The sequence below is a fragment of the Cyrtonyx montezumae genome, unplaced genomic scaffold (assembly GCF_038088225.1).
Source record: "Cyrtonyx montezumae isolate F1298 unplaced genomic scaffold, pur_monq_1.0 scaffold_31, whole genome shotgun sequence".
Lineage (NCBI taxonomy): Eukaryota > Metazoa > Chordata > Aves > Galliformes > Odontophoridae > Cyrtonyx > Cyrtonyx montezumae.
Window position 1 is genome coordinate 4,144,619 of NW_027072036.1, and position 25,289 is coordinate 4,169,907.

Sequence of the window (25,289 nt, forward strand, 5' to 3'; positions counted from 1 at the left end):
GTGGTGAATCAATGTCCCCAGAGGTGTTCAGAACTGTGGGGATGTGTGTGGCACTTGGGGACATGGTGAGTGGGAACAGGGAGGTGGCTTGAGCTGGAGTTGGGGATCTGAGAGGGCCTTTCTGAGCTCACTGACTGTGTCCCCAGTGGACAGGCTGCACCTGAGAGCAGCAGGCAGGAAGGCACAAGAAATTCTCATCTCTGCTGCCCTGTGCACTTCTGTCTGATCTGAGAGTTCGGCTCTTGGCCTGGGTCTAAGCTCCAGAAGTACTGATGCATTTGCTGGAGCTCTGAGCTACGAGCAGAGCCACCTCCCCCACTGCCCTGCTGCCTTCCAGCTCCCTGGCCGTGCTCGCAAAGCAGCTGCTGCCTGAGCTCACACACCTGGAAGGACACACAGGCATTTGAAAACGTTGTTGGAGAGAAAAGCTAAAAGGAGCTCAGTAGCAGAGGGCTCTGCTTCACCAGTCAGGCCAATAATTCCCCCTCTTACCCTTTGCTCAATGCCTTCAACGCCTGCCTGAAACCAGGGGCTCAATATCAAGCACCACTTCTTCCCTGCTCGGCTCCACACTGCTCAGGGACAACAAACACCCAAAGCTGCAGAAGCTGTTGTCTAAAACTAAAAGTGGCTGCAAGCAGAAGCCGAGCACCCCCAGCACAGCCCCTCACCCCAATCCCCAGCTGCATTTTAGGAGCAATAAGCGATCCCCCCCGGGGCTGAAGTGCTAACATGGCAGCAGTTTCATTCCCTGTTCCCATTGCCATTCCACCTGAGAAAAGCAATTACAGCCCAGGGTGTGCTGCACTGTGCCTGGTGCCGTGGCCCCGGGGAGCTGGCACAGTGCTCAGCCCAGTGGTGTTGCAGGTGATGGTGCCCTGGATGGAGCCCAGGAGGAGCAGCCCACCCGCAGCACGTGGATGCCAGTTGGATTTTTAGTTGCTGCTGGCAGTTAATGCACAGAAGAGAGCTAGATGCTGGCTGATAAGGATAACAGGAACAGATTTCTACCCTGGGAATATCTGTCCTTTCGTCGGCTGAAGGCTTTCAGTGTCTAAAGATGCTCACGGGAGCTCAAAGGCAGCATAAACCCACGGTTCCTGCAGAGTGGACCTGAGACCTTTTCCTCCCCCTGAATTTCCAAGTGCTTTCCTGGTGGCACGGCACCACGAGACCATACTGTGCAGCTCTGTGCTTCTTGTTCCATTCACTCTGCAGCCCACCAGGAGAGCAAGTAACAGCAGTTTCCTTTCTTTTGAAAGGACAAATGGGAGGGGATGGCCCCGAGGAGGAGCACTGCCCCGGTCCTGCCATGGGCTGTGGGACAGCAGCAGAGCTCACATGGAGCCCACGCTGAGCCGGGCTCAGATCTGTGATCCTGAGCAGAGACCCCATCCTTCTGAGCCTCGATTCAACCACCTGCAAACAGATTTCAAACCCACTCCTTCCCCCCCTTGCCGTCGATAGCTGGTGTCGTTTTGCCTCTTTCAACTATAAAGCCACAGCGTTCTCTTTATAGTACAAAGCCCAGCGAAACGCTGAGCAGTGGGGTTATTCCGACTCATTGTCTGGTGAGATGAGATTGAGGTCAGGCCTTGAAGTATTTCCACAAACAGCATTTAAGAAGCAAAATAATTCACACCGTGCTTCCTGTGAGCTGCTGTCTGAGAGGGAACCACGTCCCTGCCCACCCCTCCCTGCATGAGAAGCAGGGGCCAAGGGGGCACCCGCAGGAGGAGCCCTCTGTCTGCTGAGCATCCGAGCTCCAGCTCCCACATAGCACTGGGCTGGGAGGTGCCAGAAGCCCCTTCTCCTAACAACCTTTAAATATATGGCACACATCAAGAATAAAGATGCTCTGCGTGACAGCAGAACCTTATCTCTCCAGATTTGCTTTCACGTGGACCGCTCTGTGCAGTCATGTCACGCTCTCTTGCTCAGTGCTATGGGACTGATGGCATCGTGGGGTTTCTGGGGTGATCTGCATGAGGGGATAAGAGGGGTTCAGGTCTCTGGGCTCAGCCCATATGGAGGAGGAGGAAGAGGAGGAGGAGGAGGAAGAGGAGGAGGAGGAAGAGGAGGAGGAGGAGCAAGAGGAGAAGGAGGAGGAGGAGTGTTTTGCCCAACACTGTGTGCTTCCCACGCAGCCCACCCACTCTCCACAGACGCACAATGGGGAGGAGAAGACCCCTGGGCACTGCACGTGGATGGGTTGGGCAGTGGGCAGCCTTCACTCCCAGCTTTCCTGCATCCCTCTCCCTTGAATGCTGTTTAATTGAAGCCAAATTCAGCTTGCTGCACCCCACGCTCCCTCTGCACCTCCCACCCACATGCAGCCCTTCCTCCAGAGTTCACCCAACTCCCAGCAATCCTCTTTTCCATCCAACTCAGACCATTCTCAACTCATCACTTCCCTCTTACCCTTTATGCCCAACAGAGGAAACAGTGATTCCTCTAAAAGGAAGGAAACTGCAGGGAAAAAAAAGCCACTCTGGGAAAAGCAGGAGGTGGTCACTTCAGTGCCAAGGCAGCTCTGCTCTCACAGCCCCATCTGCGATGTCCGACCCCATGTGCACTGTGCAGAGCAGTGCAGACCCTGGGTGGGCAGTGCAGACCTCCACATACAGCAGCTGTAACACAGCATGTGGCCCTCACCCCATTAACCCACCCCCAGCACTGCCCAGCCCCCTGCAGCAGTGTTTGCCTCACGACGCTCATTACAGTAGTGCATTGCATCTCGTTAATTAGCTCTGCATGGATCCATACCATCCCTGGGGAGCCATCATGCAGCAACACAGCACCAAGTGCCCACACAGCCCCCAAGCTTTGGGCTGGGGTCAGCTCAGAGCAGCTCTCCCACCACCACAGGGGGCACAGATTTGTTCTGGGCACTGCCACGTGCTCTGTTCTCCTCTCTCAGAGGGAAAGGGCCTTTTTTGGCCCATTCTGATCGTTTGTGGGATGCTCGAGTTCTGCTGCAGCTCCTGGCACATCCCTCTGCTCCGTGTGAGGTCTGCAAACAGAGAGCGCAGGACGGGGAAACGATGAAAACATTTACCAGCTCAGACCCTTCCGTCGCTCCCTTTTCTTTCTTTCATTCCCCAGAATCAAGTGCTGCTTTTAAGTCTGCAAATCTTCCGGCCGTAATTACCCTGGGCGTTCAGAATCAACAGTTAAGAAATGGAAAAGAAAAAAAGATATATAGATATATATAAAGGATAAGAAAATCACCATTGGTAAAAACATCTGCACACGGCGAGCTCACAGAGCAGCCTGGTGGGATCCGTGGGTCACCATCCCAAGCGGGGCAGCCCCACAACCTATGGGGACACACACAGCCTGTTTTGTTTTTAGCCTCTCCCTCTGTTTAACCCCATTAAAGCAGAAGATGGAAAGGCTGAAATAGGGCCCTAAATCAGCCCGATACACCTCTGCCCGCCCCGAGCACCGCAGCTCCATCACAGAGAGACCTGCTGAAATCTATTATAGAGCTTTCATCTCTTCCCTCATAGAGAGGTTTGGGCAGAGAGCAGAGGGGATGCAGCAGAAACCATCTTTCAAGAGTGCTCTGGCTTTTTTTCCCCTGTCACAACATTTTCTTTTAAAACGAGGGGGGTCAGGGGAGAGGACAAGGCACCAACCTGGAGAGCCCCACTATGGGTTTGGGACTTTCAGCTCCGCAACGGAGCTCAGTTTGTCAATCAGACTCCGTATCTATCGGGAGCAAATCCTCAGCAGGTGGCACAACAATCTTGCAAAACCGAACTGTTAAATATTTAGGGCAGATGACAAACAATATGTCATAATATTTGCAGAACCGCCGAACGAGCAGAGCCCGTTTTTGGAGGCATCCACGGGAGAATCAGAAACAATTGACTGCCGTTATTTGGTTACACTGTGAATGAAGTGTAGGATTTAATTTGGATTCCTTAAGCCTCGTATTGCATGCTACATGCCAGGTGGGTTTCAACATTTATTAGCTGGGGCCTCGCGATGAATATTTAAGAGGAATTTAATTAACATGCAGTTACTCTGATTTTAATTGGGTTTGGGTTTTATTTCAGACTTCTCTGCAGTATGGGACATCTCTGTGTCCCACTCCCACTTCCAGGCAGTGCTGCTCAGACCCCGATCTGTGCCCAGCTCTGCTCCCATCTCTTCTGCCCCCCTGCACCCAGCTGCGGTGCCACACTGTGCACTGAGTAAACCTGATGCTTCCTGGCATTTCCATCTCCTTTACTTTGATGGAATCTACTCCCAGGAGACCAAGATGACACCTTTCTCTTTTTAATTAATTAATTGAGCCTGCTTAAGAAACAAAAATGCCCATTTCATTTTAAGCATGTACTATGCAAATGAGAAATGTAAATATCATTAGGAAATCTGTTGCTCACTTAATTCCTTTCTGCTGTAGCACTGCAGAAGGTCTTTGATCTCCGCTCGCTGCTTTGATCCACTCTTGGCCGCGGCTGCTGTGAGGGCACAGAGCTCACCCCATGCAAACGAGGAGCAGTGCCAGGAGCTGCAGCAGACCCCAAACAACCCACAGTGTCCCTGCAGTGCCCTGGTCCACCAGGAGCCCCCCACCTCTTCTGTCCCCCCATCACAGCCCGGTGCTGGGGACACGGAGCTGGATGCATCCCCATAGTTCCCTGTGGGTGTCCCGTTGGGCACAGCCCCTCATCCTGCCTGGATCTACTCCTCGTTACAGAACGAGCCGCCAAATTTCATTAATTTCTCATTTAGTGAGGCTAAAGTGCTGATACATACATTTTACTACAGTGCCCTTAATCAGTTAATTTAACCAGAAACATTAATAATGTATTTCTTTGCCACTTGACTGCTCATCCGTTAAACGGCTTATCCATAGGAGAAGGATGTCACCCCTTGTGACATGGAGTACCTAATACAGTGCAAATGAAATAAGATTGTGCATATTTAATAGCAGAAAGAAGAAAGGGAGAGACGCTGCCTCCTGGGAGCTGTGCTGTGCGGCTCGGCGCCGAGCTGGGCGCGTTGCCCTGGCAGGAGGAAATCCCTCCTTGTGGGACACCAATTGCACACACTTTGTTTTCTGCTCCAATTCGTCTCCCCGGCGTTACTCAGCAGATACCTGGCTGTCCCTGCACTGCACAATGAGGGTAGCCCCGATGCTGGCATCACCTCCGGGTCCCACAGAGGGGATTGGAGGGGGGTGGGCTCTTTTTAGTGATGCTGCCTTTGCATTTTGTTGCTCTCATCATGTTTGGTACTATTGCAGCCGCCACGTGCTGAGTGGGCAGTCCTGGTAGTGGCCTCCAGCTGCACCAGGGGAGGGGCTGATCAGACAGCAGTGGAAATTCCTTCTCAAAGAGAGGTTATGTGTTGGCACAGGCTGTGCAGAGAGTGCTGGGGTCACCATCCCTGGAGGTGATCAGAACCGCAGGGATGTGGCATTGAGGGGATATGTGGACATGGGGGGGTTGGACTTGGGGTTCTGAGAGGGCTTCTCCAGCCTGAATGATGCTGTGACTCCATGACTGGGGAGCGCTCACTCCATCCTCAGTGCACAGCCTCGGAGAGCACCCCTTTACTTCCCACGGGTGCTTTCCCATTTCTCCCTCAGGGCTCAGACACAGCCCTGGGGATGCATGGAGCAGGGCACTGCTGTCCTCTCACTGCACAGTTCCCAGCAGCAGGAGCCAAGTGCCAAACCTCCCCCAGTGGAAGCACAGCCAGGAGGTGTGCAAGTCCCGGCCCTGCACTCACGTCATCCCCAAACAGAGCACAGCAGAAAGGGATGAAGTGCTGGTCCAGCACACACAGCCCTCGGCGCAGGGCGAGGGGATGCAGCAGCTCCTGCACTGCTCCCAGAGAGAGCGATTTCAAACCGAGCTCTTCTGCCAGGATGTCACACGGAAAGGCTGTCAGAAAGCTGTCTAAATGTGTTAACAACACTGTCAGCGGGGGAGAGAGAAGTGTTATCAGAATGGTTGTTCTTCAGAGCTAAATAACTGCACGATTTTGTACGGTGTAGAAGACGAGATCGCACCCCGCACCGAGGGCTGGAGGAAGATCTTGCTGAGGATGGAGCTGTTTGTTTTGTTAAAAAGGGGGAAAGGGGAGAAAGTGAAAATCTGAACCACTCTGACTTTCCTGACCCGGCTTCCTGCAAAGCTGAAAACAGCTCTGACTGCATCCAGCCCATGCAGTGCTGAGATGGTGAAGCAGAGATGGGGCCTGGGTTCCCACCATCCCCAGTCGTGGGCTCAGCTCAGTTTGGGCTCAGCTCTGGAGCTCCACAGGTTCAGCATTTTGCTTTGGGTTCTGGTTACGAGTTGCTGCTCAGCTCCCACCCCAGCAGCAGTGTCGGTGGCCATTCACTCAGATCGAGTAACACAAAATAATAAAGACACGAAGCAGATCCTAATTAGTGTGCTTTCTCATTTGCTGATTGACGTTCTCAGGAGAGCAATTAGCCTACTCTAAAGGGAAAAGACAAACATTTACTTAACCTGACTGGTGATTGATACCTGAACTCCAAGAAGTCAGAAGTTAACAGTGGGAACAGCCATCACTCCTTGTGCCTCCCCCCAGACGGTGCAGAAAAGCACAGAGCTGCAGTGCCTGGAGCCCACCCAGCATCCTGCACTGCCACCCATCCCCCGTCCTGCACTCCCCATTCTGCTCCACTACCAACTGCTCACAGCGAGCGCTGAGGATGGAGAGGCATCTCCCATCAGAGCTGGTTCCCACTGTACCAAAGGTGGCACAAAAAGAAGGTTTTTGGGGAAAAAAAAAAGACGTGAAAACAAGCACAGACTGAACCACAGTGTGCACCAACAGCCTACAGCACTGCAAGGTGGACCTGTGTGCCATTGCCTGGGAGCAGCCTGGTGCCTTCCTGGGTAAACTGTGTGGCAAATGCCTTCCAAACCTCTGTGGGACACTGCGCAGTGGCACTGGGTGCTGCCAGCATCCCCAAACTCAGCACAGTGCTGTGATCTGCAGAGACAAAGAGCTCTGGGAAAAGGCCACCAGCCCCAGACTGGGGAGCAGGAGCCACAGATCTCCCCGATGTTGGAAATAACTCCACAGGTGGAGGCAGAAGTGGTTTGGTGAGAGGCGGCCACACCAGAGGGCCTTTAGTTTTACAGTCTCTGATAAAAGTGCTTTATAAGTATATAAAAGTGGAAGCTGATTTGCTGTCGGCTCTTCACAGCCCGCTGGCTCTCTGTGCTCCACTGCAGCTCCTTTCCCCCTGCAGCCATCTCACCCCACGGAGGTGACCGTCCCCTCCGAGCTCCCTCTGCTCTCAGCACTCTGGTGTGGACGTGCAACCTTGGGAGAGGCCACTTTGCATTCATTTTGAGGGTGAATGTGCAGTTTCCAGAACTTGTGCTGACTTCCCTGTGCTGCTCAGTGCGAGACTGCTCGCTGGAGCCCTGCAGCACGTTGCCCAGCTCTGCACTGAGGGGCACAGGGGGTCCCCCATCACCCCGTGATCTCCAAGCCGACGCCGCAGCACAAATCATCTCCACTTCGCTCAAATGGAAAAGCTGCAACAATTATTTTCATAATTAGCTGCCTTTTCAAATTAATGCCAGTTATGCTATGTAATCATGATGAAGATTATGCATTAATCAGCTGTTCCAAGCCGGTTATTAGGCTCTTTAAATAATGATTGCAATGAATGTATCTGAAGGAGAGACCCGGAGCCAGGAGAGAGGCAGCGTGCAGTGCAGTGCACCTCTGCCAGCAGCGACTCCACCACGTCCCAGTTTGCAGCACCCAGCAGGGCAGCCAGAAATATATGGCCCCTGCCTGCCCGCTCTCTCTGCCTGGTACTAAATTCAAGCTATTGGGTGGTTGCACGGAAAATCTGTTTCTGTCAAAAAACCTATTATATCCAATTGGATGTCTGGAATGGGAATTTATTTGGGCTCAAGCAGCAGTAATCCACATAGCCAGACCTGCTGTACTCTGCCCTAATAAGACGTGCTGCAGAGGAACTCTGAAAGCTCTGGGCCTCGTGTCAGCTGCTCGGTGATCGATGTTACACAAACCCAGTTATCATTCCGGGATGATGCTGGAAAACAAAAAATCCTTTGCTACAACGTTCTGGGCAGTAAATCTTTGAACAGAAACGATGAACCTCGTGCTCACTTTATTCCTGTTTATTGTTTCTGGTGTAATACTGAGTAAGAACCTTCTCTACCCTGCTGAAACCTGGATGAGCTGCCAGTGAGTTCAGGCTGATGGGGATGAACCCATCTCCATGCACCAGTCAGTAAGCAGAGAGATCAGTGAGCATGAGGTGCTGGGACAGCCACCAGCCCACACTGCTGGGTGTTCCAGACTGGTTATCCGTGACTCCTTGGAGATCACATGGGATTGAAATGGGTCTCCAGAACCTTCTCCTTATTCCTTCCCCCGCTGCCCATGTTACTACTGCGATCCAAAATATTTTTTCCCACTGGAGCCATTCAGTGAACGACTCAAATGTCTGTCATGAAATCCTTTAGATCCACCTTAAATTGCAAAGGAAGATTTTCTTTCCACTAACGAACCCAGAGCCCATCTGTTACCAGTTGCACTTGCTTATCTCGCTCATCCATTAATTATTTTGGTTTACTTTTTAATAAGACAGAGCGGGGTTTGTGCGTGGGGCCATGCCCACAACGATGTACAAGTGCATCATTTATGGCCACCCCGAGTCGCATCCATTAGGTTGGCTGTCTGTCAGCAGGGAATTGAGGACAAGACTTAGAGATACAGAACCAAGGAGCCCGGCGATGCCACGACATGAGCTCGCTGCCCTTGGGGAGGTGTAACAGCACGAACGACTCCTGAGCACGGGGAAGCACGCAGCACAGACGTGCATTATTGAGCAGATATGCTGTGGGGTAGGCAGATCTCTGCTGGTCTGAATTAAGGACGTGGATGAGCAAACATGAGGAACGATGGAAGGGCACTCCTACCCACCCTGCTCCCACGGTGTGCCCCACTCTGATATTCCAAGACTTCAGACTTGTCCCCTGCTGCCCTGAGAAGCTGACGCTGAGCGCTGCCCTGGGCCGGAGCCTAACAAACCCGCAATGATCAGAATCACCCCATGGTTCTGCTGCAGCCTGTGCAATGCCGACGGCACAGCCCCGTCTGTGTTTTCTCACCCTTGCTGCAACACCACCCCAATGGCGTGGCTCCATCCCGCTCCTTTTGTCTTCCAGGGGGAATCTTTGAGTACACCGATGGCCCCAACACGCAGGTGATGAGCGCCGAGGAGCAAGCCTTCCGATTTTCTGCCAACATCATCAACAGGAACAGGACGCTGCTGCCCAACACGACGCTGACCTACGACATCCAGAGGATACACTTCCACGACAGCTTTGAAGCCACCAAGAAAGGTGAGCGGGCGACGTGCTCTCTGCAGCCATGGGCTCAGTGTCCGGATCCAAAGGCACTGCCACGAGGCAGCCACTCCTCCTCTTGTCCTCACGAAGCTCCTTTCGGGAGCTGGTTTATTTCACTGTATCCCCAGCAATTCAAACATCCCCAGTGCAGAATGTCAGCTTTCTTTTTTCCAGGGCAGCAGCTGCTTTGCTAACACCGTGCAATGAAACAGAGCTGCCCACAAAGCCCCGCGCTGCCCTTTGATTTGGAGGGAGGCTGCAGAGGCAACTGAGGAATAATCTGTTCCTGTGAACAACTACAGCAGCTTTTCCCCCCCCCAAAAAATGCCTGCAGCCCTAAATGCAGTTGTTTCTGCTTTAATTTCCCAGTGAAAGCTTCAGCAGAGCTAAGGGAAGCATTATTTCGCAGAAAAGAAACTCTATTAAAATTGATGGGAAAACAAATTTTCAGGGCAATTTTGATCATTTCTGCGCTCATACCCAACACGGCCCTAACAGCCCCTGTCCCCACTCCCATTAAGCAGTCATTACCCTCCGGAGCATATTCAGCTCAGATCAATGGAAATCCTTTTTCTGAGCGGGTGTCAGCCCCAAAGCACAGCCCATCCCCGCAGCAGAAAGGAAGCCAAAGAGGCAGGAGTGCTCGAGTGGCCTTCTGGCCACAGGTAGGCAAAATCTTCAGCATCTCCACGGCTCAGCCTGGCTGTCCCCCCCAGTACCCCCCACCCCACTCCTGACCTCCTGTCCCCCCCCTTTGCAGCCTGTGACCAGCTGGCTCTGGGCGTCGTAGCAATATTTGGACCATCCCAAGGCTCCTGCACCAACGCCGTGCAGTCCATCTGCAATGCCCTGGAGGTGCCACACATCCAGCTCCGGTGGAAGCACCACCCGTTGGATAACAAGGACACTTTCTATGTCAACCTGTATCCTGACTATGCTTCCCTTAGCCACGCCATTCTGGACCTGGTGCAGTACTTGAAGTGGAGGTCAGCCACTGTGGTTTACGATGACAGCACAGGTAGGTGAAGGAGGTGCTTTGAAAGGAGGAATCCGGGACGTGTCTTGTTGTGGGGCACAGTTAGGATCTCTTCTAAGGAACCCTTGTGGAAGCCAAATGTTATGGTGTGCAGAGCACCCTGGGGTCCCTTCTGGAGCTTTCCATCCTAGGGTGCATGGAAGCTGGGGGACGAGGGGGATCAGTGCTCTGGGGCAGTGCCCAGCCTGGCAACGTGGCTGCCATTGGGGATGCACTTTCCCAGCTAATAGCAAAGGCAGTTCTGCAAAGTTTTTTTTGTTTTCTGGCTAATTCTGTACAAAAACAGCTGACAAAGTTTTTCACTTAAAAGAATGCTGCTGATGGTTAAACAAAGCAAAGCACTGCACAGCGCTATGGATTAAAAGGAAAAAAAAAGAGCAGAAACAAAAGACACATTGGAGAGCCTGTCCAACCTCATTCCACTAAACCAAATGGTTTCTTTAGGGGAGGGCTGATGAGAACACAGTTTGACATTCCTGTTTTGCAAATGTGGGTCACAGTATGTTCCCTTCGTGGCATATTCTAATGCACTAAGCACGAGGACTTGCTTTGCTTTTCCTGCCTGCGATAGGCATCTGCTGAACTCCTCCTTGCAGCATGAGATACCAACAGCTCCCGCTCGGCTGCATTCAGCACAGCTTTGTACCTTCCACATAAGACAGGGATGAATTCTAAGGACAATGAGACTGTTACAAGTTGTGATTAAGTGCCCACTACGAGCCACGCTATTCATAAATCTAAGTGCATTTCCTTTTTTTTTTTTCTTTTGCTGTTGTGCATTGATAAATACTGTGGATTTTAATTTGTCATGTAGATCATTATCACTGCCTGTCCTTTCTCAAGGGCATATTTGCTTAAGGAAAAAGCGATGTGACAACAGAGATGATACAGGTGACCAACAGAGATGGGAGCATTCCCGTTCCCCTCTTCCCACCCAACTCTGTGGGAAAGCACCAGGAGAAGCCATTCTGCCCCACAAGAACCGCTCTGTGCTACTCTGTGGGCTTTTTTTGTTTGTTCATTTGGGTTTTTTAAGTGATGGGTGCACACCTTTAGTTTGATAGACCTTTAGCAGTCAGGGCGGGGAGGAAAGGCTTGACCGCGCACCATAGTTACCGGAAGGAAACGACTGATGCCCGCCTGCAGGGCAGGGGCAGCCTGTCCCGTAACGCTCTGGGTTTGTCTTTGTGCAATGCCTGAAGGCCTCATCCGGCTGCAGGAGCTCATCATGGCCCCGTCACGCTACAACATCCGCCTGAAGATCCGCCAGCTGCCGCTGGACACGGACGACGCGCGGCCGCTGCTGAAGGAGATGAAGCGGGGCAGGGAGTTCCGCATCATCTTCGACTGCAGCCACCTGATGGCAGCCCAGATCCTCAGGCAGGTGAGCGGGGGGACGTGGGGACACGGGGGGGACGTGGGGACACGGGGGGGACGTGGGGACACGGGGGGACGGAGACTCAGCCCTGCCTACAGCAGAAGGCACAATGCGTACACTCCCTGCTAGCTCTCCTGAGGCATCGTTTGGGCCTCAGATGTGAAGGTGGCATCACCGAGGAAGGTGTCAGCTCTCACTCAGCCCCACTCCTCGCTGCGGGACCGCAGCAGTGTCCTCCAGGGCGCTGTGTGCAGTTCTTGCACTCTAAGCCTGATGTCAATGATCTGCCATCACCGGGTCCCTCCATCCTCGCCTGTCTCCTGGCACTGTCGCAGCTGCTGGCCCAGCTCCCCTCACCCGAGCACCATTACATGGCAGGGTCAGCATCAGACAGAGGGAAACGGTCTGAGGAAGAGTGCTGCTCAGATCAGCCCAGCAAGACGCTGCCACACAGATTAAATAGATGCCCTGAAGGGCCAGGAAAGCAAGCAGAGAAAGAGACTTCTCCTGCAACCTGCTTGCTGCAAAATGAAGAGAAATCAGAAAGCCTAGGAGGGATTATTAAAGAAAGCAATAGAAGGGACTCATCGTCTCCTGCCTATTATTTTAGCATGCTGGCTGTGCTCGGTGCTGTTCACTTATCATGTGCTTTATTATAGTTTATTGTGCCATCTGCTCCGCTCGTCACTGCGAGTGCAGTGTGAGGAAGATGGAGGCAGGGGGAGGGGGGGGTTCAGGGAAGGAACTTCTCCTGAGCCCTTCCGTGTGGCTGGGGGGTTTGCTTTTTTTGTCAGGAGCAGCAGTCACTCCACTCCTCACCCTCCAGGACAAACAAGTCACTGCAGGACCCTATGGGAGAGCTCTGCCCGCTCACGGGCATTATCTGTGCTCTCCAGCCTTGCCCGTTTCTGGTCCCTTTGTAACGCTGTACGCTCACTCTCTGGCCTCCCAGCCCCACTGCTCCCCTTGGCAGCTGTCTCTGAACAGTTGCAGCTCTCCACAGAGTGCAGATGTGCTGCCTTCACTTTGATGGAGCTCCCATCCCGTCCCGGAGCTCTCCCGCAGCTCCCGCTCCACATTTATCACGGATTTATTTCCCCACCAACCCAGACAGCAGCTGTGCTGTGGGGGCAGGGCTGCCATCCACCACCACCTCCTGGACCTGAACCCCTGTGTGCTCTGCTGATTTTGGGAACACCTCACATCCCCTATTCCTGCACCCAGGTGTGCAGCTCTGAAAGCCCCACAGACTGCAGGCACAATGTCAGAGAGACAGGAATCCTGGGGTGAAGACCCACCCCAGAGGTACAATTTCAAGGCTTGTGCTCTCCATCCTTTCCTTTACCCGTGTTTTTTTGACATCCTGCTCCTTTCCAAACTGTCACTTCTTTCCTCGGAGCGAAATTCTGCCCTAGTAATTTCAGCAGAAAACAAGGCAAGTAAACATCTCCTGGGGGACCTGAAGTTGCTTTCCCATCAGTGGAGATCTTAAAGTGCTCCTGCATGTGTTTTCTGCAGAAAGCACACTCACAGTCAGCACCACAGGGAGAGCCACCACTGTCTCCTTCCTTTATTCAATCAGAGAATCACAAAATCATTGGAGAAACTCTCCAAGATCCAACCTCAGCCTCCCCCCCCTCCAGTGCCCACTGACCATGTCCCCATGGTTCTGAACACCTCCGAGGACGGTGACCCACTGCTCCCCAGGCAGTGTGTGCCATCCATCACCACTCTTTGGAGAAGAGTTTTCCTCCTGCCTTTCCCCCACTAACCACCTGTCCCTCCTCTCCCCAAGGCCATGGCAATGGGAATGATGACGGAGTACTACCACTTCATCTTCACCACGCTGGTAACGTATCCGCTCTGCAAGACCATCCCTGCAGAGCCCAAGTGGGAATGGGGGGACGGGGGTGGGACACCGGGGGGGACCTCCCAGCAGAGCCAGCAGCAGCCACAGCTCTGTGCTCCGTGTGCTCTGCAAAGCACAGACTGAGCACGAGATGATCTCTGCTCTCATTATCCATGGGCCACTTCTTCCCGACACCGGAGCCATTCTGGTCTGGGCTTTTGTTCCCACTTAGGATGCTATTGTCTACTCTACTGTTGGATGTTGCGTGATTCTGAGAATCCAATTTATCTCTCTGCCTTTAGGAAAGCAGCAGACAGAACTAACCCTTAAAAACGGCAAAATTTATTTTTCAAATGCAAAAGACATTTTAATTACCCCTGCTACTATTATCTATTCCAGGCAGCTTTGAGCATTTCCCAGATAACCTCCTATTAATCAGCCCCAGCTGAGCCTAGAGTACATTTCATGTGTAGGTACAGCCTGGAGGCGGGAAAAGAAGAATTATAATAAATTAATAGATAAGCAATCACAATTAATGCCACTTTCCTGAAATAACAGTTATATCATGGGAAAGATATTTTAATCTGTCATTCCTTAAGGCAATGTTTTCCTAGCTTGCAACGCGTGTGCTTCGGCGTCTACAGTACTAGACCCATGGGGTGCTAATGAATTAGTCTATTATGTTATACTGAATGTTTCTAAAAGGTCCCCAGTCAATACCGAGTGCAGTGCATCAACACTTGGCACGAAATGCAGCAGCAGTGTGCTCGGCAGCGCGGCTCTGCTCAGTGCTCCGGCAGCAGCAGCCCCAGCTCTGCTTCCCCTATCGGAGCAGAGCCCTCTGCGCAGCTCTGCCATCCCATAATGTCCTGAGCACGGATGGCCCCCTGAGCCCAACGCTGTTTTCGCAGAGGCTTCAGAAAGCAGCTCCTTGCAAACGTGCTGCGAGTCACAAAGGAAGCAAGCATCCTCCCGTGCTTTGTGCGGAGGGAAACAGAAATCACAGCCCCTGAGCACAGGACGGGGAGTGGGGACACGGGGACGTCACACACTCGTGGTGCTCCCACGGGGAACGGTGTTGCGTGGGGAGGGACCCCCAGAGCCCCGGGAGCAGAGCTGTCCTGAAGGCAGCGGGATGGAGGGGACAACAAATCTGCAGTAGAAAAAAAAAATGTGGCAAAGGAGAACGCTGATGAGGTGGAAAATAGAACCAGATGTTCCAATTTGTGGCTGTACAGGAGCGGAAAACGCAGGAGAAATTGATAGGGCAATTCCCCCCCCTTCTCCCCCCTCTGCCTGCTCTGCTCGGCTGCAGCTCTGCACTGCCCACTGTGCTGGAGCGAGCCTGGGGTGCAGGGGCAGGGGCAGCACGGAGGGAAAGATCAAACCCCTAAAGCTTATTAAAGCAAAACAACTGTAGGAACTCTGAGGTCTCCCACCGAGCACAAAGTGTTGGCTGCTGGTGAGCGCTGATTGCGTTCTGCTTTGCTCAGGGCGGTGTGTTTTAGGGCCAGTGTTTCTGCAGCTGCCCACAGGCAGAGCAGAGCTCGCTGCTGTGCCTGGGTGAGCCCAAAGCAGCCCAAAAATCTCCAGCTGCCATGTAACCTGTTGTGCCCGTGCAGCTCTCCACTCCCATCCTGGCTGTGTCCCGGGCTCAGCACTCAGCCCCACAGCAGTGATGGGGCAGCAGGGCTGGTCCCTGAGCTGGAGTTCATCTCGAGCTGAGTGCCGGAGCCAGGAGATGCATTAAGGAGTGCCCATCCCTGCTGCATGCCAAGCCATGTCCGCGGGCCGGCTGCCAGCAGCTCAGGGCCGCCTGGCTGGGGGAGTTTCTTTTAATTGAATAAAGGGAGCTCTCATTCACTTGCAGACTGTGTAGGCTGGTTGGAACGTCAAGAGATGCGTCTCCGCTCCTCTTTGATAGCTGTCTGCAAACTGGCACTCTGGATTCCCAATCCCCAGCACCCAGTGGGCTTCGGTGCTCACAGCAAATTCTCTCCCAGCACCTCCCAGCCCCACCAGCACGCGGCAGCATCACTGCCTCCCACCCATGGGCTCTGCCACGGCACACAGACACACCCCAGCACGAAAGAGACGAACACCCCACAGCTAACCCCAATGTTTAACCTGATTTCTCTCTTTTAAGGATCTTTATGCGTTAGATCTAGAACCATATCGCTATTCCGGAGTGAACCTGACCGGCTTCCGGATCCTCAACGTGGAGAACCCACACGTGTCCTCCATCATCGACAAGTGGGCGATGGAGCGGCTGCAGTCAGCACCCAAAGCAGAGCTGGGGCTGCTCGACGGCGTGATGATGGTACGGGGCATTGTGTGGGGTGTGATGGGGGTACAGGCTGTGATAGGGCATGGTATAGTGGGGTGGGGCATGGGGATGTGGGGCGTGATGGTGTGGGACACGGTGGTGCAGGGTGTCATGGTGGTACAAGGCATGGTCATGGCACAAGGGGCGATGATGGTACAGAGCATGAGGACGGCACAGGGCATTCAAATGCAAAGCTTTCACCTCCACCGAGGGCAGAGCACAATGGGGATCTGTCTCCCCGAGCAGCCCCCCAAAGAAGCAGAGCACAGGGCTGAATTTGGCCAGGCCGTTTGCTGAGATTGATGCAGGGAAGAAGAGCCACAGCTATGCCCAGAGACAGCTTCTGCCGCAGCTTTGATGACTCCTTTTAGGGCCTGATGGCAGCTCTGCTCCACTGAGTTACGGCTCGGAAGGTGCAGCACCTGCTCACCCATCTGTCTTCCCTGCTAGGCTCTCTGGCCCTGTAACTGCTGACTGCCTGCCTCCTGGCCTCTGCTCAGGATCCTTCCCACAGGTAGCACAGCTCCCAGACTTTCACCTTGAGAGGACTCCTGGTATCCCACTATTCTGCTTTATTTCCCCTCGGAGGATGATCCCATCACTCTTCTCCTTTTACTGTGTGCAGAAGTGCAGGAGGGTCTCAGCACTACAGTAATTCCCCACGAAATTGCCTGACCACGTCCTCGTGCCCCTCTTCTGGCCCCAACCATACAACAGGATCTGTCCCCACTGCCATGCCAGGAGCCCACAGGACACGCACTGCCCACTTGTCACACTCGGGCACTGCAGCCACAAGGATAGTGCCAGTGCTGGAGGATTTTCTCCATGGCCACGTCCTGATGGATATTCCCCCTTTGTTTGCCATGGTATTTATTCCATCATGTTGTTGTACACCATTCTGCAGCTTTGGGAAGCCAGCAAACTATATTCTCATCAGCAGGACTCACTGCTCCGGGGTGTAAAATTAACCTGGCACCCTTGAGTGGTGTTCTGAGGAGAGGGAAGGGACACCTTATGGTACCAAAACCCATCACCAACCCATTCTCCCTGGTTCACACCACAGCTGTGCTGGTTACCCCTCCGGTGGGGTCACTTTGGAAAGCTCTGCACATGCAGGGACACTTCTGCTTTTCTGGTTCTTCTTTCCCCTTGTCCACAAGAGCACGGCAGGGACCCGCGTGGCTGCGGCTGTGCCCTGTGTGCGTGGACATCTCCTGCAGAGCTGCAGCTGCCACCAGTGCTGTTCCCTTCCCTTTAGACAGACGCGGCCCTGCTGTACGACGCGGTGCACGTGGTGTCCGTGTGCTACCAGCGTGCCCCGCAGATGACGGTGAACTCCCTGCAGTGCCACCGCCACAAGGCCTGGCGCTTCGGCGGCCGCTTCATGAACTTCATCAAGGAGGTGAGAGCCCGATTTGCAGCTCTGATCGCTTCCCATGACTGCAACAGCTCTGCAGCAGCAGCCGCAGAGGGTTTGGTGCTTCCAGTGTTAGGAAAACCCCTCCCCTACCCCCACCCCCCCTCATCTCGAGCCCCTACACCTGCACCCCATGTGTTGCTCTGTCTGCAAAAGGAGCCCCAAAATGAAGGCAGAGATGCAGGGGGATGGCACAAACCTGCCAGCGTGGCTCTGCAGAAAAGTCACCTTGTTTTCCCCCAGGCCTTTGGGAGCTTCTGAGGTGGTGGCTTTTCACATGGGAAGTCAGGGAAGCGGCTGGCACAGGATGCCATAAGGTCCTTAAACACAAAGATAGAAGCAAGCTGCTGCTGGTGGCAGGGTGCTGCAGCATGCCCTGCACCCAGCCCAGGCAGCACGGCTGTGGGAGCAGCGAGAGGGATTGCTCCCATTGCAGCCAGAGAACGAACGTCGCTCTGAAGATTATATCTCCTCTCTCTCTGCCACTCTCTCTCTCCCCTTTTTCATCTTTTGTTCCCTTCTGTGGAAAGCAGCTCCAGCTGGCTGCCGAAACACAGTGTAAATAATTTGTTTGGCTCCTTTTGCAAATTACCCTGAGCTCACACGCCAGCGCCCTCATGTTGTTTCCCACCCTGGCAGCAGCACGGTGCAGGGACAAGTGTGCCCCTACTGCACCCCTATTGCAGCACTGCTCCCACAGCTGCCCCATGCTCGGCACATTCAGGCTCCCACTCCCCTCGGGAGCATCAGCATCCTGCCAGGAACAACTCTTAATTGATGAGCTCAACCAGAGCGGTCCCAGACGCGGGCTCCCCGCAGCCCAGCATTTATCAGCACCGTGAGGATAAACGCAGCCCCCGAGGACGGTGTGATGAATGCGGGTGTTTTGTACTGAGTCATCACGGCCCCAGCAGCTGTCGGACACAAAAGGTGCCCACAAAACCAGCACAGGGACTGCAGAGCACTCCGAACACCTCCGTCTGCAGAATGCACGGCCACGGAGGTGGTCATTAATTAATCATGCTCTTTGGGGAGAAAGAACCGGGAAAGGGACTAATTAAAAGATAGCAGAGTGGAGGGCAAGGAGCTTATTTACGATGCCAACTGACAGCGCTGTGTTCCTCCTTCCCACTCCAGGCCCAGTGGGAAGGACTCACCGGACGCATTGTCTTTAACAAGAGCAGTGGTCTGCGCACAGATTTTGATTTGGACATCATCAGCCTGAAAGAAGACGGCCTTGAAAAGGTAGGCAGGGTTTGTTTTGTCCCAGCACAGCTCTGATGTGGAGGCCATGGCTGGTGGTTGAGTTGTTTCCCTGTTTTCTGGGTTTTTATATGAAAGCACATTTCTTCTGCAAGATTTCTCTGATCCCTCTCCATGCCTCCGCTGTGACTCACGGCCCCGGAGCGATGCGTGGCGGATTACAGATCCCAGCTGAGCTGCAGGAGTGCTCGTGGCACTTCTCAGGGAGATGGAAGAGCAGGGAGCAGAAGGATGCTCGGATCAGCCATTAACCTCTGCTCTCCCAGCCCAGGGGGGGATAAAACCATCGCGCCCCGCTCCTGAAAGCTCTTGAAAAGCATCATCTCAGTGTGATTTCCACAAGGAAAATTGCTTGGAAATGGCACCGACTTATTACAGGAGAGGTTTTGGAGGGTGTGCTCCATAGTTTCATTTGCCTCTGTGTTTGTTATTAAAGGGATGATAAGGAGAAAACAAAGCGTGTTTTCTTGCTGTCCCAGGAGCTAGGCCACAGCCTCGGCCCCTCTCATTGCTGCAGGTCTCAGGGGCACAGACACCATGCTGGTCCTTGGGTGCTCATGGGGATTTCATTCCCTTTTCTCCAATTACTTTTCAAAAGAAAAGCACCAAAGCCTCTAACACAGAGCTTCAAGGTGAGGTCTGTTTGTTTAAGGCAAAGCAAAGCAGCCTGGAGCTGCCTCGTGGCCACCACTGACCCCCCAGTGCTCCAACCAGCACACGAGGACAGTGAGGGCTCCTAGAGCCCTTTGCAGAGTGATGCCGAGTGCTGGCCCTGCTGAGGGCTGTGCTGCAGGTCTGTGCACTCCGGGGCAGCCATCCATCCCCTCTTTGGAGCCGTCTGCTTTCAGACACACACAAGGTGCTGGGCTGGCAGCAGGGACCAGGCGCTGAGCCCTGTGCCCGTGGGCATGGACAGGGGATGGATCCCACAGGAACGCCAGCTGGGAGCAGACAGGAGCAGCCTGCAAGCTGCCGAGGGGAGCAGATGCCTCCTTCAGTTGGGGCTGGGGATCAATCACAGTGCTCACAGGGTGTTTCCATCCCAGCTCCCAGCTCCTAACCCATCCCATCCCAGCTCTATCCCAGCTCCTATCCCATCTCATTCCAGCTCCCATCCCATCCCATCCCAGCTCCCTTCTCTCCAGCAGTTGCTGTCACCATGCTTTCACACCACCGTAGTAGCTCTGTGCTTCATGGAACAAATCTCAAGGTCAGCAGAGCCCTCCCTTAGCAGTGCATTCGTTGGTGCCAAGAGCAGAATAAAGAAAACATTACTTCAGATAAACCCGGTGACCCCCAATCCTGGCTGCTCAGAGCCCATCTCACACAAACAGAGCACACACGGATCTCTGTACCTCGATTGCTTTTTTTTCCCCCAAAGAGTCCAAATTAAAAGAAGCAGCAGCACCACCCAGCACACGGCTTCGTGGGGCAGTGGGGCAGCACAGAGGTGTGTGAGGCACTGCACAGCGCATCGCCACGTCCATCTGCCTGTTGGGCTGATGCTCCTTGGGTGCTCCACAGGACCACCCGCAGCCCCATGCACATTCTGTGCATCTTTTATCTGCAGCAATCCCGAGATTTCACAGCTCACCCTACCCCTGTCTGAAAGCTTCTCGTTGGCTCCGGAGGGGCTCTCGAGTATCGATGTCAAATCTCCGCCGCCGCCGGGCCGCTGTCAATAGTTAATCTGAAATAACAGAATGCTGAACGGCAAACAAATCCTGCTCGGGTTCTGCATTATGTAGAGCAGCTTATGTCTGTTGAGCTTTAGGATTGCACTCCTGATCCCGATACCTCCTGGATGTTCCAGGGATTACCGGAGCATTAACTAAACCTAATTACAAGCGCTCTGACTATCTGAGCCGCGCAGCTCTCTTAAGGCACTTTGTTTTCTTTTTTTCTTTTCTTTCTCTCTCTCTCTTTTTTTTTTTTTTTAAACTGATTACTTCAGCCTCAAGTTCTGCAGATTTCCTTTATCCTAAAAATGCCTCATCCCACAGAGCTGTGAGCAGAGGGATGTACTCGGAGCCCCCATGCCCATGAGCAATGCAGACCTTCGCATTGCAGATGCTGGGATGGAAGGGAGGCAGGGGGTGGAGGGCTTCACCTGAAGCACTCAGAGCCCTTCACATGGCTCATGGAAACTCCTCTGGAGTTGGTGAGGTTTCTTTGCCAGGCAGCATCACCCACTGCAAAGCCTGCTGACCCCACACTGCACCGTCACGCTCCTCCAGCCTCCAGTGCTGTGTGGTCTGGGTTAACAGGCTTAGAGCTGCCCGGACAGATTCTCTAAATAGAGACACGTTTTGCTATTTCTGGGTCAATAGACACCTTCAAAGCCTAACGACTTATTAAAATTGACAGCTGGAGAAAAGCAGAGCACCTGGAGGAGCTGGGGAGGTGCAGCAGATGATCCCTTCCCCGCTCAGGGAATTAAAACTGAATTTTGGTGTATTTTTGCTCCCTTTGGTTCTGCTCTGCCCCGGCCCAGAGCTGACAGTCAGTGTGTTCTGACTGCAGCTCACCTCCTGTCCACTCCCTTCCTTTCAGGTGGGCACATGGAACCCCTCCAATGGTCTGAACATCACCGAGATCTCCAAGGGACGAGGGCCCAACGTCACGGACTCGCTGAGCAACAGATCTCTGATTGTCACCACTGTGCTGGTAAGAGACCACAACCCTTCTCTTGCTCTGCCCTGAGCACCCCCTGCCTCCTCTCCACGTACACCCCCAGAGAACTGGGACACCCCATGGAGACCCACACAGCCCCACTGTGGGCTCCCATAGCTGGGCTGCCCAGTGCTCCCCACTAGGGATGCTGACGTTCTGCACAGGGATGCCAGGAACAGGCCCAGTCCTGGGCTGAGCCGTGACAATCACATTTCTTTCCCTCTCCTAAGCACGTATTTGATAAGCCAGCTCTGAGTAATGCCATTACCCAGCAAAGCATGGCTGCTTAGCGGGCCCCTCCGCTGCCAGCTGTCACGCTGCATTTTGTTCGCACGTTCACTATTGGATTTGATGGCAGGCATCAGATCAGAATGGATTTTTATTTCCTACCTAATGAGTTATGACGAGTGGCATTGGTTTGGATATGGCCGTACCGCACGGGGTGGGTTTGTGGAGAACCACTACGAAGGAACAAAGAGCACCAGCCCCACGCAGCCACACCGTCCTGCTGTGTTTATGGGGAGGAAGGACAGAGCTTTAGGCTGTACAATCCATGAGGCTGAGGGCTGTGTATGGGGCAGCAGCAGCGGGGGCAGCCACAGCTCCCCAGCAGATAGGGATACGGAAAGCAACTGAGCTATGGCACAAGCACAAGTGAAGTGGCAAAGCAAAGGGCACAAGGGGGGGCAGGGAGGATGTGTGGGGGCACTGGGAGGTGCAGGAGCCCCCAGGGGTGAGGTGAGGCAGGAAGGATGGAGATAGATTGAACTGAGAGCTGAGCTGGAGCTGGGGAAGGCGTCTACCAGGGACAGGATGCACTGTGGGGCCTGGAAACGTCTGGGTCCGTGCCTCTGTCCTGCTGTGCCCGAAAGCCAGAGGAGGAACCTCAGAAGGGAAAGCACAGAAGGTTATTTTTTCCCCTTTTTGTTCATATCGCAGCAACTTGTTGGAAGAGAAATATTACCCCAGCAGCCAGCACCGCTCTCCCCAAGCAATATGGGAACTGTGAAGTTATGAAATTGAGGGCACCTTCACTGAGAAATCGATTAGCAAACCGAGAGAGCTTGTGAATTGGATGTCTGGCCATTTTCAGTAATAAATTGTGAAATAGTCCGTGAATAAGTGGTTCACAGAGTTCAGAATTACCCCCTAGGAAATGTTTGAGACCTGCAGATGCATTACTGAAGCGGGCGCCGTCCTAATGTTCAGTGCTTCGGCTGTTAAATATGTATGTAATCCCTACAGCGCTTCCCAAAATTAATAGTGCTTTACGGCTGCTCTGGAGCTGCTGTATTTATATCCAGACCCATCGATTCCTCCGATCCACAAACAAAGCACTAATTCTAGAGAGAGAGGAAAAAAAAAGAAAGCCGGGGAGGAGGCGTGGGGGAGCGGGGTGTCCAAACTCAGCCCTCTCCCAGCAGTGCTCCTGCATTGCTCTGTGCCACAGGCAGACACCGGCCCCATCCCTGCTCCCCAGCACGGTGCTGGAGCCCAGACCCGCCGGCAAGGACACCAGCCTTGTGTGCAGCCCTCACTGCGGCCATCTATCAGCTGCTGCCCAGCTCCTGCCCGCTGCTTCCCAGCCCTTGCCATTCCCATCTGTCCCCTCCACATTTTCCCCCTCGGGCTGCCCCTGTGCCCCCATCCCCTGCCCTCGGTGGCTGCCCATGCTTGATGCCACCCAAGGCCGTGCTGCTCGCTGCTCCAGGGGTATGGTGCACCAACCTCCACACTGTGGACGTGGAGCAGAAGGCAGCAGAGGACCCTGCATCCCATAGGGAGCACTGTGAAGAGGAGCAGAACCAAAGCTGGGGAACACTGGGCTGCAGCAGCCATGCACAGAGCCTGCGGGGCTCAGCCCCAGCCCAGCACCGCAAGGGCACCCAACCGTGCAGGGCTGGAGCTCCTATTCATCCCCCTGACCTTGCACTGCCCCTCAGCAATTCATTTCAGAGCATGAAATGGATATTTTTGTCCCTGAAATCCCACCAAATGGAAAACAGTTGGCCGCTCAGAAGAGACAAAATTAAATTTTGTGGGGTAAACAAGGTTGCTAATTAGCTGCTGCGCTGTGCAAAGTTAATTTACTCCCAGCATGTCCCCGTGCCAGCACAGCCTGGCAAGCTGACCCTGGAGCAGAGCTGAGCTGTAACGGGGTCTGTGCTGCCCGTGCCCAGGAGGAACCCTTCGTCATGTTCCGCAAATCCGACACGGCCCTGTTCGGGAACGACCGCTTCGAGGGCTACTGCATCGACCTGCTGAAGGAGCTGGCCATCATCCTGGGCTTCACCTACGAGATCCGCCTGGTGGAGGATGGCAAGTACGGCGCACAGGACGACAAGGGCCAGTGGAACGGGATGATCAAGGAGCTCATCGACCACGTAAGTGGGGCGTGGGGTCACAGTGGGGCCGGGGCACAGCGTGGCCACCAATGGGGGGCACGGCCAGAGGGGCACAGGCAGTGTGTGGGGCACAGCTCTCTCTCCTTGTACCTGCACTTTTATTAAGGTGGCTTACAAAAGCCCACTGATACCAGTGCAACTCCTGGGGCAGCTCCACTCTTGTAGCTATCCCGAAGCCAAGACACATGGCCAGGGGATGCTGAGCTCCCAGTCAGGATCTGCCTCCAGCACATCCCGTGACCCCCAAGACCCACTCAGAACCGTGGCATTTGTACAAAGCTCTCCTTCCTGGAAAAGGTTCTCTGGAAGAAGAGATGAGGACAGAATTCACCTCTGGTCTCCATCTCCCAAGCAGCATCCGCATCCCTACAGCTACAGCACATCCCTCCCTCCTTCACATCATGTCCAAGCAGTGCAGCCTTCAGACCCCCTCCCAGCCCCACTGACACCTCCCAGCTTCACTGGCTGCATTTGCAGAAAAGAGACAAAAATAATCTCTTGTACGTAGCAGCCGTGATGCTCTTCCAGGCCGTGTGAGAAGGATGTGTTTGCTGGGTGAGTCACTTTGGTAAATGAGCTTTGCTGTGAGCAGATAACAGAGCATTGTCTCGCGGTGAGATGGCAGAGCTGGGGCTCAGGGATCTAGGCTGTGTTTCCAGATTCGGCTTGTCTGCCTCAAATGACATTGGACAAGTTGCTTCTGTGCAGTACTCGCTCCATCTGTAAAATGCAGATGATAATGATTATGTCCCTTAGAGGGACACAGTGATGCTCCATCAGTTTGAGAAGCACACGGCAGTCCTTAGATGGCTCATCCAGGAGAGGCAGGAGGATGGCAAGGGCGCACGAGGACAGCCCTGGGGACCAGGACACGTTGTCTCACAGGGGAATGCGCCGCAGGCTGTGCAAATCTGCCTTTGTGCTTCTGCTTCCAGAAAGGTCCGTGCAGCTCCAAGTGCAGGTTGAAGGGTCTCTTACACAACAGCCCCACTGTCAGAACGGCAGGAGGGGCTGCTGTGTGCGGTGTAAGTGACATAGATGTGTGACACAGGCTGTGTCCCCTGGTAGCATGCTGGATTGCAGCATCCCACAGCACTGAGCAGGTCCCCACTCCCAGCACAGCATCCCTGCAGCGGGTCACTGGGGAACAGCTCTGAACAGGAGATGAGATATGGGGAACAGCAGCCGTGCTGTCACTTAGCCTGACCCATGTCACTTCCAATGTCCTGCAAGACACTGCAGGGCTCTCAGGGGCTTTTCTGATCTTCCCAGGGCTGAAAGCGACAGGCTGAGAAGATACGGGGAACAACCTCATTAAGTCATGCCCTGAATTCACGGTCAGTCTGCACGGAAGCATTTCTTGGCCACTTAATAAAACAGTACATTAACATTCAGCAACAGCAAAGGGCCAAACCCCTCTTCCTGCAGGTTTCCTTGCAAGCAAGCATCACGTTTGCACTCTGCCTCTGACAGGTGCAGCTGGGCAGTGATTTACAGCCACTGCCCAGACCCTGTCTGAAGCCACTCTTTTCCTTATCTACACGTCACTG

The 25,289-nt window shown here is 53.8% G+C and overlaps 1 protein-coding gene across 1 annotated transcript in view; it reads left to right on the top strand.

Annotated features, from left to right (window-relative positions):
* Window positions 1-25,289, top strand: part of GRIK3 (glutamate ionotropic receptor kainate type subunit 3) — a 66,489-nt gene that overhangs the window by 26,467 nt on the left and 14,733 nt on the right. Inside the window, exons 2-10 of the mRNA XM_065744580.1 lie at window positions 9,210-9,386; window positions 10,153-10,410; window positions 11,631-11,812; window positions 13,602-13,655; window positions 15,802-15,975; window positions 17,240-17,383; window positions 18,536-18,643; window positions 21,215-21,328; window positions 23,515-23,718. Coding sequence (XP_065600652.1) covers window positions 9,210-9,386; window positions 10,153-10,410; window positions 11,631-11,812; window positions 13,602-13,655; window positions 15,802-15,975; window positions 17,240-17,383; window positions 18,536-18,643; window positions 21,215-21,328; window positions 23,515-23,718 — 1,415 coding nt within the window. The remainder of the gene's footprint in view (window positions 1-9,209; window positions 9,387-10,152; window positions 10,411-11,630; window positions 11,813-13,601; window positions 13,656-15,801; window positions 15,976-17,239; window positions 17,384-18,535; window positions 18,644-21,214; window positions 21,329-23,514; window positions 23,719-25,289) is intronic.